Source organism: Phascolarctos cinereus, unplaced genomic scaffold (assembly GCF_003287225.1).
Source record: "Phascolarctos cinereus isolate Bilbo 61053 unplaced genomic scaffold, phaCin_HiC Scaffold_9;HRSCAF=440, whole genome shotgun sequence".
NCBI lineage: Eukaryota > Metazoa > Chordata > Mammalia > Diprotodontia > Phascolarctidae > Phascolarctos > Phascolarctos cinereus.
The window spans coordinates 210,564,828-210,584,286 of record NW_027556402.1 but is presented as its reverse complement, the minus strand read 5'-3'; the positions used below and the strand labels follow the sequence as shown (position 1 = coordinate 210,584,286).

At 45.1% G+C, this 19,459-nt stretch overlaps 1 protein-coding gene across 1 annotated transcript in view; it reads left to right on the top strand.

Moving 5' to 3' along the window:
• Positions 1–19,459, top strand: part of INSC (INSC spindle orientation adaptor protein) — a 105,952-nt gene that overhangs the window by 78,280 nt on the left and 8,213 nt on the right. The window contains 2 exon segments of the mRNA XM_078148869.1: positions 13,031–13,097; positions 17,486–17,641. Coding sequence (XP_078004995.1) covers positions 13,031–13,097; positions 17,486–17,641 — 223 coding nt within the window.

Genomic DNA, 19,459 nt, shown 5'->3' with positions numbered 1-19,459 from the left:
ACATCACAGTTTCAGGCTCAGGAGCTATCAGAGGAAATTGCCTCCTTCCCCTCCGCCTCCTCCATCCCTTGTCTATGGAAATCCATCATTGCCCCGCAGCCAGGGCTGGCCTCTGGGTCTCCATCTTATATGATGTACCTGCTCATCTGTATGACATCTTGAGGTTTATGACACTTTTCCCACCCGTTACCTCCTTTGATCTCTGATGGAGCATCAGGAAGGAGAACCCAGAATATAGATTTGGAGCTGTAAGAGACCATAAAGGTCATCTAGTTTCCTTTTCCCCATTTAACAGATGAGGAGACTGGGGCTTACAGAGAATTAAGTGTCTTGCCTAAATAAGGGATAATAATAAAGTTGATAATGATGAGAATAATGATGGCGGTAGCAACGGATGTTCCAAGAGTACCTTAAGCTTTAAAAAGTGATTTCCTCACAACCCTGTAGTTGTTTTGGAAGCGTTAGTATTGTTATCACCATTTTACAGATGATGACATTGAGGCCCAGAGAGGAATAGTGTCACACAGCACATTAGTGGCAGAGCCAGGGCTAGAACCCAGGTTTGACCTCTAGCCCAAGGTTAATTCAATCGGGTTATGCTGAGGGAATAGAAGGAAATGCTGTCCCAGGCTGTCAGTACCAAGCTAGCTGTATTTATGTCAATTGCTGGGGACAGGCAGGCTGCAAACCTTGGTAGCCTGTGGTTCTCTGGAGCTGAGCAGGGCAGAGGTGGGATGGTAGTGGTGAAGAAACTACTTGTTTTTGGAACATGATTTTGCTAGGGTCCATCTGCATAGGTTTGCTGATGGCAAACAAAACCCTTAGGTTAAATAGTGTTCTGAATTTTGGATGTCCTGTACTGGGAAAGCAGATGTCATAGGAAAAGTCTAGGGCACAGCCCATTCTGGGGAGCCTTGTGGGTAATCCCGAACAAACTGCAAAGTGCTATGGGTTGCTCTGTGAATCACCATGTCTAAGCTATGGAGGAGAGTTTGTGAATTACTGACACCAACTGTTGATGTGCAGTTCACAAAGGAATTCCCATATAACGTGGAGTTTTGGATATTCAGAGTGAACATGGAGAAACCCTGTAAGTAATCACAGACAAACTGCAAAGTTCAATAAAACTGTGCAGTGAATGACCAGGTATATAAGGAATGGTAGTGTATGGATTCTCAGCGTTCTTTCAGCCTCGGGGCTATGGAACACTAGGAAGGCTCTTTCCTCCCTCTTCCCCTACTTTCTTTCCTTCTCCTTTACAGACGATTGCCTCTTGCCTCTCCTCTCCCCTCTTTTCTGGCCATTTACTCAAAAAGGATCTGCATTCCTGGATAGCCCCTCTCTTTGCCAGACCTCAGGACTAAGCCTTTCTCCCTCTTTGGGATGTGCGGTGCCTTTTTGCCTTCTGACCGTGTTTATTCTCTCGGGTGAGTTTCCACCTTGGCTACGACAACTTATCTAAGACTCTCTGTGGCTTCCTCCCCTAACGGTGTTCTCTCTGCTACCTGCTCCCCTTCCTTGCCCAACCTCTTTACACTCTCCTAGACTCATTCTAGACAGAAATTATTCAGGGAGGCGGCAGCTAGGTGGCACAGTGGATAGAGCACTGGCCCTGAAGTCAGAAGGATCTAAGTTCAAATCCAGCCTCAGACCAAACACTTGACACTTAATAGCTGTGTGACCCTGGGCAAGTCACTTAACCCCAATTGCTTAAAAAAAAAAGGAAATTATTCAGGGAGCCAAGAGTATCTGGCTTTGGGAAATGGTCCCGAAGTGAGGCCACAGACAACATTTGGTTTGTAGTTGGAGCACTGACTCTGGAGTCAAGAGACCTAAGTTCAAATCTGACCCTTGACACCTGTGTGATCTTGGGCAAGGTATTTAATCTCTTGGGTCTCAGTTTCCTTGGCTGTAAAATGAGGGTGTTGGATTAGATGACCTCTGAGGACACTTGCAGCTCTAAATCTACGGTATTCCCCAGGTCAACACCTGTTTTATCCCCACATCCCTATTTTCAATATGCCTAGGATGTACTCAGCACTCCCAAGTAGAAGTACTGACATTTCTCTGGTGCTTTCTGGTTTAAAAGTGCGTTTATCACAACAGCCAGGTCAGGTGGGCAGTGCAAGTGTCCTTATCCCCATTTAACAGATAGGGCAACTGAGACTAGGAGAGGTAGCTTTACTTGCATGGTGGCATAATCCCTTATGTATCAGAACTGGAAATGAACACAGGCCCTCTGGCTCCAAGTTCAGCAGTCTTCCCACTGGACCACACTGCTTTGGACTTTGGGGAGAGCTATGACATGAAAGGTCTTAGCACATTCATCAAAGTGAATCACGTTGCCAGATGAGGGTCAGCCATGGCTGGAGATTCCAGAGAGCTGGAGGTCACTCACTCCATGGAGAATTCTGCATGGCAACATCAGCAGGGTGGGAACATGGGCCACTGGTAAATCATGATGAGGGCCTCTTTGGCCATGAAGGTCATCTTGGCTGCGGCATGCATGTACAAAGATCCCGCCTTCTCTCTCTCTTTCTCTCCCTCTCTCATTCCTATCTCTCTCTCTCTCTCTCTGTCTCTCTCTCTCTGTGTCTCTCTCTCTCTGTCTCTCTCTCTCTGTCTCTGTCTCTCTCTGTCTCTCTCTGTCTCTGTCTCTGTCTCTGTCTCTGTCTCTCTCTCTCTCTCTCTCTCTCTCTCTCTCTCTCTCTCCTCTTCCTCTCTCCCCTCTTCTTTCCCTTTCTCCCTCCTTTTCTCTTTTTTCTTTTCCTTCCCCCTCTCTCTCCCTTCTTTTTTCCTCTCCCTCCCTCTCTCTCTCTCCTTCTCTTCCTCTATCCCCTCTTATTTCCCTCTCTCCTTTCCCCATCCATAGCTATCCACCTGTTGGGTTAGGGACTGTACGTCCTTAATGGACATACACAGAGCAAGCAGCCGCCACATCCATGGGCAGGAGTCTCCAAGGAAGACAAATAAGATAAATTACTGGGCAAATGTTTTTCTATCCCCTTAGACACTTAAGAGATTAAACACTCTGTGAGCCTTCCGGCAATGAATCTCCTACTTAGCAGGGATCTATATTCTCTGGTTGCAAGTCAAAACGAAATAGAGCTGTCCTGCAGGTGGTCCCTCTCTTACCTGTCACTTTCATTGATGTCTCTCTGAGAAGACACATTGGGCCAGGCTGAAAAGGTGGGGCTAGGGCTCCTTACCCTGCATTCTGGCCAGAGCAGGACAAGAGGAAGGAGCTTCCGGCATGACAGGATGTATTCCCAGAGAAACCAAAGGATGCTTGGGTTTAGAGCATCCTCAGATGATAGAATACAGATTGGTAGAGCTAGGGGGAGGGCATTGGAGGTAAGCTGTTCCAGAGGTTTTTAACCTGGTGTCTGTGAACTTAAAAATTTTTTCATTATAAAATATCAATGTTAAATATTATAATATCATAAATATTAATAAATATTAAATATTATTAAAGTTTTTGAGGCAATGAGGTTTAAGTGACTTACCCATGGTCATATAGCTAATAAATAACTAAGTTTGGATTTGAACTCGGGTCCTCTTGACTCCAGGGCTGATGCTCCGTCCGCTGCACCACCAGCTGCCTCTGTGAACTTGTTTAAAAAAATATTTTGACAGTGATTTCAATATCATTGGTTTCCTTTGGAATTCTATGTATTTTACTTTTTACACTTAAAAACATTTTTCTGAGAAGAATTCTCTATGTTTAAACAGATCATCAAAGGGTGTGGCACAGAAAAACTGAGAAAGTTTTGATCTAGTCTAGCCCTTTCCTTTCTTACAAAAGAGGAAACTGAGACTCATGCAGAATTAGTTAAGTGACAGAGACTGTATTCCACCCTGTATCTTCTAGCCCCCAAGTCCAGTGGTCTCTTTCCTGGAGAATTGCAACCTGGAGAGGAGACATTTTTACACAGCAAACCAATGGCTGTGTCAAGACTTTTGCCCATTCTAAGTCAAGGCTAACTGCAGAATTACCTATTTATGCCAGTGGTTCTCCAACTTTTTGGCATCAGGACCCCTTATTCTCTTAAAAATTATTTTAAGGACCCTAAAGAGCTTTTGTTATTTGGGTTGTGTCTATTGGTATTTACTGTACTGGAAATTAAAATATCTTAGTATTATTATGAAAATAACTTCAACCTTGCAGACCCCCTAGGGTCCCTAGATCACACTTTGTGAACCCCTGAATGGAAAACTGGCTGCCCCATGGATCCTGTGTTCTAATACCCTCATTTAAAAAAAAAAGATTAACAAAGTTTTATTAATGTTTAAGAGCAAAACTATCTTTTTAAAAATATATTTTATTTCCCCCCCAATTACATGTTAAAACAATTTTTTAACATTTAAAAAAAAGTTTTGCATTCCAAATTCTATCTTTCCCCCCTCCCTGAGACAGTAATCAATCAGATATAGGTTATACATATGCAATCACATAAAACATTTTCTTACAATACCATCATTTTACAGAAGAGGACTTGAGATATAGATTAAAGGAAGGGACTTGACCAAGGTCTCTCAGCAAATTAATGAACAGATACAGGATTAGTATCATAGCATATCAATCAATCAATCAACACATGTATTAATTGCTTAGTATATGCTAGTAGGTACTGTGCTAAGCACTGAGGATAAAAATAAAAACAAAAATAGTCCCTGCCCTTAAGAAGCTTTGCAAATTCCAGTCCAAGAATTTCCACCATGCCACAATGTCTCTTTATGTATAGGAAAGAGTTACCTAATTCTGAGGGTCACAGAACCCAGAGAAGGGTCCCAAAGAGGTGGGGTAGTCTTAGATTTTTATACAAAGTCAGCTCCCGTGGAGTCCTGAATTAAGCGGTAGAGACTGGAGGGAGAGTTTGAATGTCTTAATAAATTTAGTCCCCCCCCCCTTCTTTGTATGGGTGATGGTTTGCTTAATCAACCATCCTGGATAACAGAAAGGAACTATACATGGTGCTGTGTAGGGATTCCCACTTTTGAAGGACTTAGGGAAGCAACGTAAGGGGCACTGTATTTGAAGGGGCTTGGATCCCAAACCAGCTTTGCAAACTACACTTGGGTAAGCCTGGGCAAGCCATTCCCTGCTCTGGATCTCAGTCTTTTTTTCTTATTAGACAAAAAGACCCAATCTATATCTGGATAGTTCAGATATGAAGGGGCTGGACTAGCTGATAATAGAATTCCTTCTAACATTTGATCTACTGATGCTTCTAAGTTGGTTTTGCCCCCCATTCATAAAATGCAATAAAATACGAGGTAGCTAGGTGGCAGAGTGGAGAGAGTGCTGGGCTTAGAATTGGGAAGACTCATCTTTGTGAGTTCAAATTTGGCCTCAGACACAAATTGTATGACCCTGGACAAGTCACTTAACCTTGTTTGCCTCAGTTTTCTCATCTGTAAAATGAGCTGGAGAAGGTATTGGCAATCCACTTCAGTATCTCTGCCAAGAAAACCCCAAGTGGGGTCATGGAGAGTTGGACATGATTGAAAAATAACAAAACTTGGAGAACTTCACAAACACAATGGAATTTTTCCCCTGATGCTTCAGAAGGCACTTTGGAGCCTTGGAGTTACTCAAAATCTTTAATTAAGTTATCATTTTATTGTAGTGGACAGAAGGGCCAATTAAAAGAGAGCTTTGGTCACTAGAATGCTGGGAACAGAGAAAGTTCAGCCTCTGGAAAGTCATCAGGATTCACCTCTCCTGTCCTAACTCTGTCCTATTGTCTAGGAAATCCCATCTGTCTGGAGCTAACTCCATCAATCATTAGAAAACGCCCTAAACTTGTATTTGTCTTTTGTTCTTATATCACCCATATTTTCCAGTCTATCCCTCCTCCCTCCCTAATCCGGAGAGTTCTATTTTAACAATGAATAAAAAACAAACAGTTCAGCAAAACTAACCAGGGTCATGTATAAGAATTTGTGACATTCTAGGCAGACATCTGCACACATAGTCTCCCCTCCCCAACCCCCAAGAAAAGGTCTCTCTCCTCCCATTGTATTTAGAGCTGGAGGATCCTCTAATCCAACATCCTCATTTACTGAGACCTTGAGAAGGGAATGGACTTTGCAGGTTCACACAGTCGTAACAATTGTATTTGTTCTATGTGGCCCCAGAGAGCAGAAGTGTGTGTGTGTGTGTGTGTGTGTGTGTGTGTATGTGTGTGTGTGTGTGTGTGTGCATGTGTGTGTGAAGAAGTGCAAGAAGGCAGATTTCAGCTCACAGCTAGAGCTGGTCAGAAGGGTAAGGGGCTGCCACGGGAGGTAATTTGCAGGGGCTGGATAAACACAATCTTGGGACCTTACAGAGGGGATTTCTCTTCAGATTGGGGTCAGACCAGATTCTGTGATTTCATGATCCTATCTTGGCTATGCTAAAGCTCACCAGGCTTTTGCACCCAGGGATGGTCCCCAAAGCCCCTCCCAGTAGCAGCTGTACCCCCACAGAAATGGCTTTTTTCAGTTGCTTCTGTTGGAGGTGGGGGTGGGGGTGGGGTGTCTCAGGGTCCTGAGTGTTGATGATATCATGGTCCATGGGTTGCCATGGGAACAGAGCAGGGAGTATGTGCTGCAATACTAATAATCCCTTTCATCTAGACAGAGCCTTCCAATTTTCAAAGCCCTTCCCTTTCCATTCTCTTCTTTGGTCCTCATAACAACCCCTTGAGGTAGCCAAGGCAGGTTTCAGTTCTGTTTTGCAGAGGAGTCTGAGGTATGATGAAGCAAACTGACTTGCCCAAGGTCATATAGATAGTAGTTGATGGAGGCAGAAATACGTCTATGTCTTGTGGCTCCAAGTTCAGGACTCTTTTCTCTGCCCCCTTCCTTGTCAGCCTCTACCTCTCTTACAATTCCTCAAATAGTTTATTGCTTGGTATCTGAGGCATGGTTTATGTGTGTGTGTGTGTGTGTGTGTGTGTGTGTGTGTGTGTGTGTGTGTGTAGCCATCCAGGTCTTCCAAGCCCCACAATAATTCTTGCTCAGGGACAGACTCAAAGGGCCCCCATCTGGGACCTCCTCTGGCAGCCATCCTTTCTATCAGTGACGCTGAGCTCTGCACATACCCCTTTCCCCCCTTGTCTTTCTTCAGTACCAGAGTGAAAGGACACTTGGACTTGGGAGTCAAAGGACCTATGTTTGAATCCCTGCTATGAAGCTCACTTACTATGTGACCTTGACAAGACATTTAACTTCTCTGAGGCTCAGTTTCCTCCTTTTCAAAATGGCATGAATGATTCATGCACTTTCTCCTATATACATACATGTACATGTCTCCTATATATGTATATGTATATATGTATACACACATATCTCCTATATATATACATATATACATATATATATGTACATACAGATCTTTCCTATTATATGCACTCTCTCCTACATACATATATGCACATCTCTCTTACGTACACACATGTCCTCTCTTCTATATACATACATGCATCCCTCCTATATATACATATACATCTCTCCTATATACATACATGCACATCTCTCCTCTCTCTATATATACACATCTCTCCTATTATACATACATGCACTCTTACCTACACATATACATGCACACCTCTCCTATTGAGGCACAGAGGAAGCCATTTGGGTACCATAAAAGCCCAATAGAAACAGGGACCATTAGAACCAGGGCTTCTTCCTTGTCCTCTTTCAAACTCACTTTTCAAAGGGCTCTCCTAGGCAGAGGCTGCCCCCTCCCTTCCCCACATCAGTCTGCATCAATGTCCTTCCCTGCCTCAGAGCCAGAGCAGATGGAGCCATTTGCCTTGAGAGCTCCAGTCGGATGGAGAGGATGCCGTCTGAGTCAGAATCATAGGATGTCAGTGCTGGAAGGAGCAGGGAGGTCAGCTGGTTCAACTTCCACCCTGTGGCTGTGGAGCTGGTATCCCCTACCCAATGTTCCCTTACTACCTCCCTACCCCCACCCCCCAGGGACTGAGGAAACTCAGTGCTGGGAGGGGGGAACTTTGCCAGCTGCCTCAGTTTCTCTCAGAGGCTCTGCCATTTTGTTAATTCTTCTGAGGTGGTTTATGGTTTTTTTTGTTTTTTTGTTTTTTTTATTCCAGTGGGAAGGGGCAGAGAGAGAGAGAGAGAGAGAGAGAGAGAGAGAGAGAGAGAGAGAGAGAGAGCGAGAGCAGGTAGGACTTTGTTCCCCTTGAATACTCTACTGTACCTATTGCCTCGACCTTGATCCGAGGGCTAGGTGTGTCTTCCCTGTCTTCAGTCTGAAGGGATTCTCTAAAGATGTCCTCCTGATCCTGTTCTACCCCACTGGGGCTCAACCCTGTGACTCTCTGTTTCTCTGTCTCTGTCTGTCTGTCTGTTTCTCTCTCTGTCTCTCACTCTCTGTCTGTCTGTCTCTCTCTGTATGTGTTTCAAACTAGACCTTGTCTCAAGGAATCCCACTCCCCTGCCCCTGAACAAGCACACATAATGAGTCTGAATTAGAAGCCAGGTCCCAGGATTCCCAGCTCAGAGCTCTTCTCCATAGTATGCTAGATGGCAGCTAGGAGGTAAATAAAATCAGGAAACCCCAGTTTCAAACCTGCCTAAGTTGCTTATTAGCTGTGTGACCTCGGAGAAGTCACATAACCTCAGTTTGCTTCAGTTTTTTCATCTATAAAATGGGGAAAAAATAACATCTACTTCCCAGGGCTGTTTTAAGGCTCAGAGGAGATAAATGGGAAATGCTTTGCAAACCTTAATGTGCGATATAACTGTCGATAGCTACGCCGCTGGTGATAATGAAGTTTAAATACGACTCCCCGGTACTGAAGGCTGTTGATGCTGACTCTAGATGTAGGAGAACTAACAAAGAAGAATAAACACTTGAAAAATGGCTTCAGTCTCCTTAAAATCATCCCTGGTAAAGCTATTTGCTACAGGGTGCCTAGTGACCGGCTGATCTGATAACAATCACTTCGGCCATTAAACACATGTCAGCTTCAAGGTCAGTTCCCTTGGCTGGCTAAGCTTACCACTCAGGTTCTCATGGTGGCTCTGGCTCTGTGAATGAACATGACTGTCACTGAAGGAAGGCTTCAGGCAAGCCAGGATCCCAGGCTAAAAGGCTGTCTGGATCCTCGGTGGGAAAGGGCAAAGAAGATAATGAGGAGCCAAAACCAAAGCTCGTGTCTGGCCAGATCTAATGCCTGTGAGGTGTGTATGTTCAGGGGCAGGGGCAGGGAATGGTGGGAAAAGTCAGGCTGAATCCCAGCTTTGCTGCCTACCAATGATTACACCTCAGACAAGTTGTTTTAAACTCTCTGGACCTGTTTCACTCTTTGTCAAACAAGGAGTGAGGATTAGGTTCCTGCCAGTTCTAAACTCAATGAATCATAGGAGTCACAGACCATAAGGACCAGAAGGGGATCTGGAAGTCCTGCCAGTCCAACTCTCTCCTTGTGAAAGAGAGGAAACTGAGGTCCACACAGGGGAAGGAACTTGCCTGAGACATGGAGCAATTTAGTGGCAGAACCCATATTAGAATCCAGATCTCTAGTCTAGTTGCCCGATTCAGTGATTTTTCTATTTCATTCAGCATTCCACAAGCCAGGTCAAAATTCTCTATGTACAGCTAGAAGGCACAGTGACCCTAGGGTCAGGAGGACCTGAATTCAGATCTGGCCTCAGACACTTGACACTTACTAGCTGTGTGACCCTGGGCAAGTCACTTAACACCATTGTCTAGCAAAGAAAATAAACAAACAAACCAAAAAACCAAAACAAAACCAATTCTCTATGTAGGAGGACATGGCTAGGGTCAGGGTTCAGCAAAGCTCTGGGCTGTCAGGAATTGTTTGCTGGGACATTTTCCATCTGACCACTCCGTTTCCCATTGCTGTCTGCTTACACCTGTTCTTCTGCATGCCCCAAGAGCCAGCTGAGCAAACAGGCTGTGAGCAGTGCTGATGGGTCAGAAGGATAGGTTGCTGAGGGTCTGACAACAACATATGGAGTTGCGTTGACCTCCACCTCTCAAGATCAATTAATGTGTCAACCAGCAAGGATTTATTTAGCACCTGATCTGGGCAAGTAGACAGCAAGGAGTCTGAGTCTCAGTGTACGTCCATTATCAGCAGAGGACTGTGATGCCTTCCCTCTCTCCCTGTCCTCTTCCTTATCTTTGCTTCCAGACCATCTCTTTTCTGCTCGGTCCTTCCCAGTCCGCAGGGGAAAGTCAAAACTGTCTCAGAGATGGGTCAAGGATGGTGGATTCCTAATGTCCCTGTTGCAAGCTGAAGAAGGGTTTCCAAGGTAGAAAAATAAAACTGGGAATTTGAAAACCAAAATCAAAGCAGGGAAAGGATGTTCAGTTATTCAGATTGTGAGGAACTGGATTTTCCACCTGGACCTGAGAAAACCTCATGGGACACGGTCTCTGTGAAAGGGAAGTGATTTTCATTAACAGGATCTAATTCAATCTGACAAATTCTGCAGTGGGTGCTGACAACACCCACCACTTAATGGAAAATGGAATTGTAAAGGAAGTTTCCATTTTGAAAGAATCCATCACTGTCTACTGCTCACTCATTTAGTTTGTATGGCAAAGGACTTTGGCTCACGTAGAAGAGGGCTTATGTACAGTGAGTAGGCTGGGGAAATGAGTCACCTTGTCTTTCTTAACCACTTAGTGAGAGCCAAATGAATGGGCCTTGGGAACAGGTGTTGTTTACCAGAGGGGATGGCTTGATATTTTTCTAGTCTCTGTTCCTTCTCCGATAGTCTGCAAATGGATTGAAATATCTAAGGGTCTAATCACAAGTAAAGCTGGTTTGGTTGAAAACGTGGTGTCTGCAGGTGTTCTGATGAGGCAGGTGAGGTAACTGTCTGTAGCGCAGTCTGGAATGGTGGACAGTGAGGTGGGGGTAGAAGTCAGGGTCACAGGTAGAAGTAGGAGCAAGAGCAGAAGAGATTGCGGATATGGTGTCTTCAAGTATTTGATAGTGCAGTTTTAAACTTTAATAGTTACTTAAGCTATAACAATAACAATAATGATGATATGATAGCTATTTAAGATATTAAGACTTCAAACTGCGCTAAGACTTTGCGGACACCCTTATATATCTTGGGGAAGAAGGGTTTGAATTGTTCCGCTTGGCTCCAGAGGGCAGAACTAATCACTACCTAAAGGCAGACAGGTGGTATAGTACATAAGAGCACTGGACTTGGAATCAGGAAGACCTGAGTTCAAATCCTGCCTCAGACACTCAGCTGTATGACCCAGAGTGTCACTTCACCCCTCTCAGACTGAGTTTTCTCATCTGTAAAATGGGGAGAATCATAGTATCTATGTGCTAGGGTTGTTGTGAGGATTAAATAAGATATCATATGGAAAGCACTGAATAAATGCTATTTGTTACTAGTATCAACATTTTAAATTTAAAGATTTTGTTGATAATGATAATGATAAGGAGAAGTTGTATGAGACAGATTTGAGGTCATTATAAGAAAAAAACAAACTTCCTATTTACTACTACGGCCACCACCACCATTACCACCACCACCACCACCACCACCACCACCAGCACCAGCACCAGCACCAGCACCAGCACCAGCACCACTCCTCCTTCTCCTCCTAGCTAACATTTATATAGTACCTACTATGTCAGGTGTTTTACAAAGATTATCTCATTTGATCATTACAACAACCTTGGGAGGCAATCCTATTAGTAACCCTATTTTACAGTTCAGGTAACTGAGGAAAATGGGTTAAATGACTTGTCCAGGGTTACCCACTTACTAAGTATCTGAGGCTAGATTTGAACTCAGGGAAACTAGGTGGTGAAGTTGATAGAGTGCCAGGCCTGGAGTCAGAAAGACCTGAGTTCAAATTCGGCTTCAGATACTTACTAGCTCTGTGACCCTGGGCAAGGCACTTGGCCCTGTTTGCCTCAGTTTCCTCAACTGTAAAATGAGTTGGAGAAAGAAATAGCAAACCACTCCAGTATTTCTGCCAAGACAACCCCAAATGGGGCCACGGAGAGTCAGATACAACTGAAATGACTTAACAACAAGGCCGGGTGTTCTATCCACTCCACCAAGGAGATTGGACTCTAGGGCAGGGATAGGACACAAACCCAGGTAACAATAAATGCAGGCTGTGAGGTCTGAGAGTGAAGATGATGAGATCAGAGAGGGCTTCCTGTAGGTGGTGCATTCAACTTGGCCTTTAAAGATTTGATAGGAACACAGTTGGTGAAGAAAGAGGAAGGGAAGATATTCCAGGAATGAAGACAACAAACTTTCTCAAACACGGTGGTGGGAAAGAACAAGGCCCTTGGGGCTGGGGGCACCCTTTGGACTACCATAACCCTCTGGGACACCTCCAGGGCTTAACTCATACTTTTCATTATTCTTCTTCAGGTCTGGTTCTCAAAGCAGACTCCAGAACAGTGATCCCTTCTCCCCCTGTTCCCAATGAGAGCATTGCATGTAGCTTTACTCTAGGGAAATGGGGAATGGGTGCAGCTTTCTGTGTATGTGTCTGCTTGTGTACGACGTCTTGGGTGTTTCCTTGGGAAGGTTTTGAGCATTGGGCTGTGCTGCGAGCTGCCTGAGGTCTTAGGCACAGGAAGCATCCAAGGACTAGGTAGTGATGTCATTGTGTTAGAAGGCAGTGACAGCTGCTTGTATCCCTGATACCATCTTATGAATGAACCCTTCCCATTGTCCCAAGGCAGAGGTTATGGGACTCCAGTAGTCATTGGCTAAGGGACCTCTTTTCATTGTACCATAGGCCTTATAGAATTGTACCTCCTTCTTAATGGAAACCTATTAACTGGACCTAATAAATGGAAACCTATCATCATGGAAACCCTGTGATATGATGGAATCCCACTTTGATTGAAGGAAACATTTTTGTTTAAATGCCTGAGCAAGTGGTGAACACATGGCCGTATATTAGATGAAAGAATCTTTCTTTCATCCAAAATGGGAAGGACTTTGGCATTCTGTGATTCCCTTTCTGAGCCAATGTTCTTTCTTCCAGATTGTGACAATATTGGCAAACATGTCTGTCCTGGAACAGTGTGCCTCAGATATTATACAGGAGGACGGTATGTATTTTCTACGTCTGACTATGGCCAGAATGAGGGGGAGAGGTTGGTAGGCATCTGGGCTCTGGGCTGAGGGCTGGGAAGGTAAGGACACCTGTATGAAGCCTTCCCCCTCAGGGATGACGGCTGGGCTCAGAGAGGTATCTGTGGAGCCAGGGCTAAAAAGAAGTCAGGATTTGAAAGGTAAATCAGTAGCTTGGAGGAGACAGGACCCATATTGATATTTTAAGTCCAAGCAATTTCTGAAAACATTAGTCCAAACATGATCAGCTTTGTATCTGGAGCAGGAGTATCTGGAATGGTTGTACCACTCTTCACTGCTTAGGTCAGACCACATCTGGAATCTGTGAACCCAGTGAATGTACACAGGGGGATGGCCATGATGGGAAGAGGACTGGAAATCATGCCACAGCCAAGGCTTGGTTGAAAGAACTGGGGGAAAGAGATGCGTCACTTCACATATCTGAAGGGTGTTCACACAGAAGAGAGATTACAATTATTTTTCAGATTATGAAGGGGCACCTTTCAGCTCGATATAACCAAGACCTTCCAAACAATCTGAGGTGCTCAAGAGGTAGTGAGTGACCTGTCACTGGAAATATTCCCCCATTTGTTTGAGCTGATTCCCTGATGGCAAAATTTCCCAAGAATTCGAGCCAGGATCCACACATGGGGAATGTGGGGCAGATGATCCCTTTAGTATTAATTCATATTTTGGGATGCAATAGATAGTGAAGAAGGCCTTTAGCAAGGGGTCCATAAACTTGGTTTTTTAAAAAAAATATTCTGATAAGTGTATTTCACTAGAATTAGTTGCTTTTGTAATCCTATGCATTTTATTATAGGGGCAGCTAGGAGGAGCAGTGGATAGAGGACTTAGCTGGGAGCCAGGAAGAACTGAGTTCAAATTCAGCCTCAGACATTTACTAGCTGGGTTCTCCCATTCTGGGATTCAATAGACAGTGACCAAGGCCTTTAATGGGGTTCTTAACCTGGGTTCCTTAAACGTGTTTTTTAAAAATTTGTAAGTGTATTTCACTAGAATTGGTTTTCTTTTGTAATCCTATGTATTTTATTATGTACACTTAAAAACATTATTTTAAGAAAGGGTTTGTCCCAGCCTGGCACAGACTGGCTGGCACCTGCCTTGCCTCCCAAGGACACACAGGGAGTCCAGCTTGGGGTGCAACAATAAATTATGTCAGCTGAAGGGGAGCTTCGTCCTTGACAGTGTTTCTGGCAAATATGGTAACTCAAAAAGTTCAGGGGATAGTAGGCTTTCCCCAGACTGCCGAAGGGATCCATGACAAAAAAGGCCTAAAGCTTCAGGTTTAGATCATCCAAAAGAGATGAAAGAAGGAGGGGGCACTCAGAATCCCTTCCCTTGCTGTTCAGTCATTTTCAGTCATGTCTGACTCTTTACGACCCCATTTGGGGTTTTCTTGGCAGAGATATTAGAGTGGTTTGCATTTCCTTCTTCAGCTCATTTTACAGATGAGGAAACTGAGGCAAAGAAGGTTAAATGACTTGCTCAAGGTCACACAGCTAGTAAGTGTCTGAGGCCAGATTTGAGCTCAGGAAGATGAGTCTTCCCGTCTCCAGGTCTGGCATGTTATACACTGTGCCACCGAGCAGCCAAGAGTCCCTTCGAGGAGACAATAAATAACTATCTGCCCTTGATGGCTGCACATTTGACCGTTTGAAGGTGAAGGGCTGGTCCAGATGGACCTCTGGAGTTCCATTCCAGCTCTAGAATCTCGTGGCTCTGAGCCCAACAAGGGCCTCCTTGATCACTTGTAAATCATTCCCATCCTGTTGTATTCCATCAGGACCTCATTAAGCTGCATAGACTATGTGAATGGGCAGGAAATAAGGTTGATAAGCTGGGGAACAAGTGAAGCAGCTGAAGAAACTGGATTTGGAGTCAGAGGGAGTGGTTTCAAATCCAGACACTGCTGCTTACTTCTTCTGTGACTGTGGCCAAGTCATTCCATAGGCCTCATTTTTCTCATCTGTATGGTGAAGAGATGGACTAGACCAGGGGTTCTTAAAATATATGTGTGTGTGTGTGTGTGTGTGTGTGTGTGTGTGTGTGTGTTAAGGACACCTTGGGCAGTCTGATAAAACCAGAGCTGCCTTTGGCAGTCTGGGGAAGCCCATGACTCCCTTCCTCTGAATAATGTCTTAAAATGTATAAAATCCAATACAGAGGATAACAAAGGGGCCCTGCTAAGAGCTGTGGATGTGACTATAAGCATGCAAGGCAGCCTCTTGTTTTCAAAGCCTAAGGAGGACATCGATATATAAAGAGGAGTTGGAGGGGGGTTCCACATTGGGCAGCATGGCAGGGAGATGGTCAGGAAGGGATAAGGTGGCCTGGTTTTGATCAAGGTAAGCTGAAAGCTCACCTCTCAGAGCCCTAGGTCCCAGGGGTGGGAGGATGGCCAGAGTCTAGGCAGTGATGGATTGGAAATGTCCAGGAGGACACTAGCTGTGTGTTCCCAGGCAAGTCAATTGTGGAGGGGGAGGGTCACAATTTCCTCATCTATAAAATGAGGGGGTTGATGTCATTAAAGGTTCCTCCTAGCTGTAAGGCTAAGATTCTTGGAGAGATGGAGGGATGGCTGCTTTTGGGCAGGGGGATTAGTACCCCAAGCCCTGCTCACCTGACTTTCTTCTGCAAACTCCCCTTTTCCATCCTCAGCACTGGAGAGTGAGTATTATGGAGGATGGTCCATTAGAACAATGTCTCAAACTAATGTAGGATCATGGGATTCCAGCCCAGGAAGGGACCTCAGATGGTGCCTAGTCCAGTCCCTACTTCAGCAGCCATCCCCCTCTGTAATGTCCCCACCGAGTGGTCAGCCTCTGCTCCAATACCTCTAGGCTGAATTTGCTAGCCCAGTGCTGCATGTGCCCCCACAAATCCTCTTCTACCTAGTCTCTTGGTAAGGGAGGAATGCCTAAGTGTAGAAGTATCCTTCTGCTTGAATACATCTAGCGCCTGCTGGAATACCTCCAGTAATAGGGAGATCACTCTCTACAAAGTCAGCCCCATTCTATTTTAGATCAGTTAGGAAGTTTTTTTTTTTTCCGCAGCCGAGACACTTTAGCCTTGACTGTCAGTCCCAACATCACCATAGCTTGAGTAGGTCACTGGGCTCTTGGCACATGAGAGCTCTTCCTTTAGTTTCTTAGAATTGGGGGTAATACTACCCTGAGGGTATGGGGAGCAGAAGAACTCCGGCAGTCCCTGCCACACTACCCCAGAGAGATGACCTTTGCACCTGGGTATAACTGCCAATTTGTAGTGTCTCCTCTGCAATCAGGCATTTGGATACAGGCCCAGGAGCTAGTTAGTGTCTGAGGCAGGTTTGGAAGCCTATCCCCCAGCCCAGTGGCTGTATCTGCCCAGAGGTTACCCCAGTTGGTGTCAGGGCTCCCCAGTTCCTAGCCTAGGGATCTCTCCGTCAGCCTGTGCTCTCTCAAATGAGGACAAGGCGAGAGCAGCCCTCAATAAAGCTTACTTAATTGAATCAGGCAGCCAGCACACAGGAAGTGCTCTGGGTTTGCCCGTGCTGTGGGAGATGAAGAGGAGCAAGAGACCTGCTTAGTACTCTCAAAGAGCTTTGGTAATCTCATTAGGAAGGTATGACTCACACACCTGAAATAGATGGGTGAGAATGCAAGCTGGTAGGTGACAGAAGGAACAGCCTGAGGAGAAATGAACTGGGAGGTGGGAGCTCTGGCCGCAGCTTTCCTGTGGCCACCCCCCTGCCCCCGTACCCTTAGCCGAGCTCCTTTCTCTCTCTAGACTTAATATCCTCATCTGTAAAATGGGAAGAGGGAGTTGGGCTAAATTGTTCCTAAAAGCCTTGACATTTCTAAATCCTATGGTTCTACAGTGTTGTAGGAAGTCAGAGAAAGGGGTGATGCCTATGCATGGGAGATCATGGAGGAGGTGACATTTGACCTGATCCTAAAAGGATGTGGAAGATTTGTTCTTTTGGTTGAGGGACCCATGGAGGCAAAGGTTGAGTGGAAGAGGGAAAATAAGGATCACAGCTTTGGAAGGGACCTTGGAGTCCATCTTGTTCAATCCATTTATTTTACAGAAGAGGAAACTGAGGCCTGAGGAGATTATGCCCAGGCAGTAGCTCTTATTCAAGGCAGGGCTTTTTCTATTGTACCCAAGAGGAAGACATGTTGTTTTTCCTAGAAAGGAGCCTGGTTCTCCCCACCCGTGGTCCTTGTCAAGAGATGTGACCAGATGCAACTAGCTGGTTTCTGATGAGAAAGGAATGAACAGTGGTTCCATTTGACCTCGTCTTGCACAAAAGGGTTGGCTCCTGGCCTCTGTCTCAACTCTGTCCCTGCTTCTGTCCTAGGGCTGCGGCTCCTCATGGGGATGCTGTCTGAGAAGCCGCTGTCCGGGAGCCCAGCTGAGGTGGCTGCCTGCGAGAGAGTCCAGCAGAAAGCCGCCGTGACGCTCACTCGCCTCAGCCGGGACCCAGAGGTGGCCCGAGAAGCCATACGGCTTGGGTGTAAGTTGGGGGGTTTGTAAGCTGCATGTCTGTGAGTCGGCTGGGTGGGTGGTTCAAAGGTGAAAAGTTCTAGAAGTCTGAGGCTATAGAGAGGAAAGATTTTGGTGTTTTTCCTTTCAAGGCTGGGATGGGGGATGCTTATGGCCTCAGTCACACAGTTTGTCCTCTTAGGGGTCTGGTCCTGGACTAGCCCTAGTGGCAGGGACTAATGATTACAGGATCCTAGAATCTTAGAACTGGAAGAATGTAGAACTAGCCTTCTCATTTTATAAATGGTGCTACTATGGCCCAAAGAGAGGAAGTCATATAATGAGCTAGTGACAAGCTTGGCATCAGGACCCAGGTCTCCGGATGCCCAAATCCAAGCTTTTCACACTATACCATGCTTCGCTGTTCAGTCATTTTTCAGCTGTGTCTGACTATTTGTGACCCCATTTGGGGTCTTCTTGGCAAAGATCCTAGAGTGTATTGCCTTTTCCTTCTCCAGCTCATTTGACAGATGAAGAAACTGAGGCAAATAAGGAAAAGTGACTTGCCTGAGGTCACACAGCTAGTAAGTGTCTGAGGCCAGATTTGAACTCAGGAAGATGAGTCTTCCTGACTCCAGGCCTGTGACTCTATCCCGCACCACCTAGCCACTACATTGACCATCTCTATTTTATCCTACAAAATTTCCACATTCTATAATGACTTGAGGCTCAGTCCTTGGGGTTATGTGTTAAGAATCTTTCCCTTCCAAAGCGGCTTCTTTGCCAGCCTGAGTAAAGCTCCGAGGTATTCTGCCTATAGGCAGAATCACAGCAAAGCAGAGCATCACTCCTTCCCTGCACTCCCCTCCTCAAATTCCTGATTTTCCATAAATAGCTTAGGTTAACGGATTGATGTTTGTGTTAGAAAGTCCTTTCTCAGAGCTAACCTCCACCCCTCCTGCTGCAAGTTTAACCAGGAAATGGCATCTCACATACAGGGTTTGGATTTTCATCAAACTCTTACTTGGGTGTGACTTCTCTTTCCAGTGGAAGGAGTGGGAGGTGGCCGGCGTCCCCGTGAATTGAAAGACACAGTGACTAATTGTTGACTGTTCAACATTTGTCCATCTCATCCATCTCATCCACCCAACAACCATTTACTACGTACAGAGCACTGTATGTTTACGGGAAAAAGTGTCCTTGTGCACTCAAGGACTAGCAGATAATGTGGTAGAGAGGAAGAAGGATTCCTGGGCTGCGAGCTGGAGGCCTGGGTTCTGCTCCTTCCTTTGTTACTTGCTTGCTGTGTGACCTTGGGTGAATCTCTTCTCATTTCTGGGCCTCAGTATCCCCGATCTGTAAAATGCAAGGGTTGGAGTGGATGATCCCTAAGTATCCATCTAAGAGTTTACAATTCTACTACGTTCCTTGTAATTTCATTAGTGGACATAGGGGAAACAGCATTGACTTTGTAAGTAAGTAGTCATTTGGACAGGTAGGTGGTACAGTGGATAAATCTCCAGGTCTGGAGTTAGGAAGATCTGTGCTCTAATCCAGGCTCAGATGCTTGTTAGCTGTATGACCCTGGGTAAGTCACTTAACCTCTGTTTGCCTCAGTTTCTTCATTTGCAAAATGGGGATAATAATAGCACCTACTTTCCAAGGTTGTTGTGAGGATTAAATGTGATGATATTTGTAAAGTGTTTAACACAGTGCCTGGGAACATGGTAAGTGCTATATAGATGTTAGCTATAATAATGATAATAATAATAATTATTATTAATATCATTAGTCAGAAGATTTGGGTTTGAATCTCAAGTCAGTCTCATAGTTATGTGGCCATAGGAAA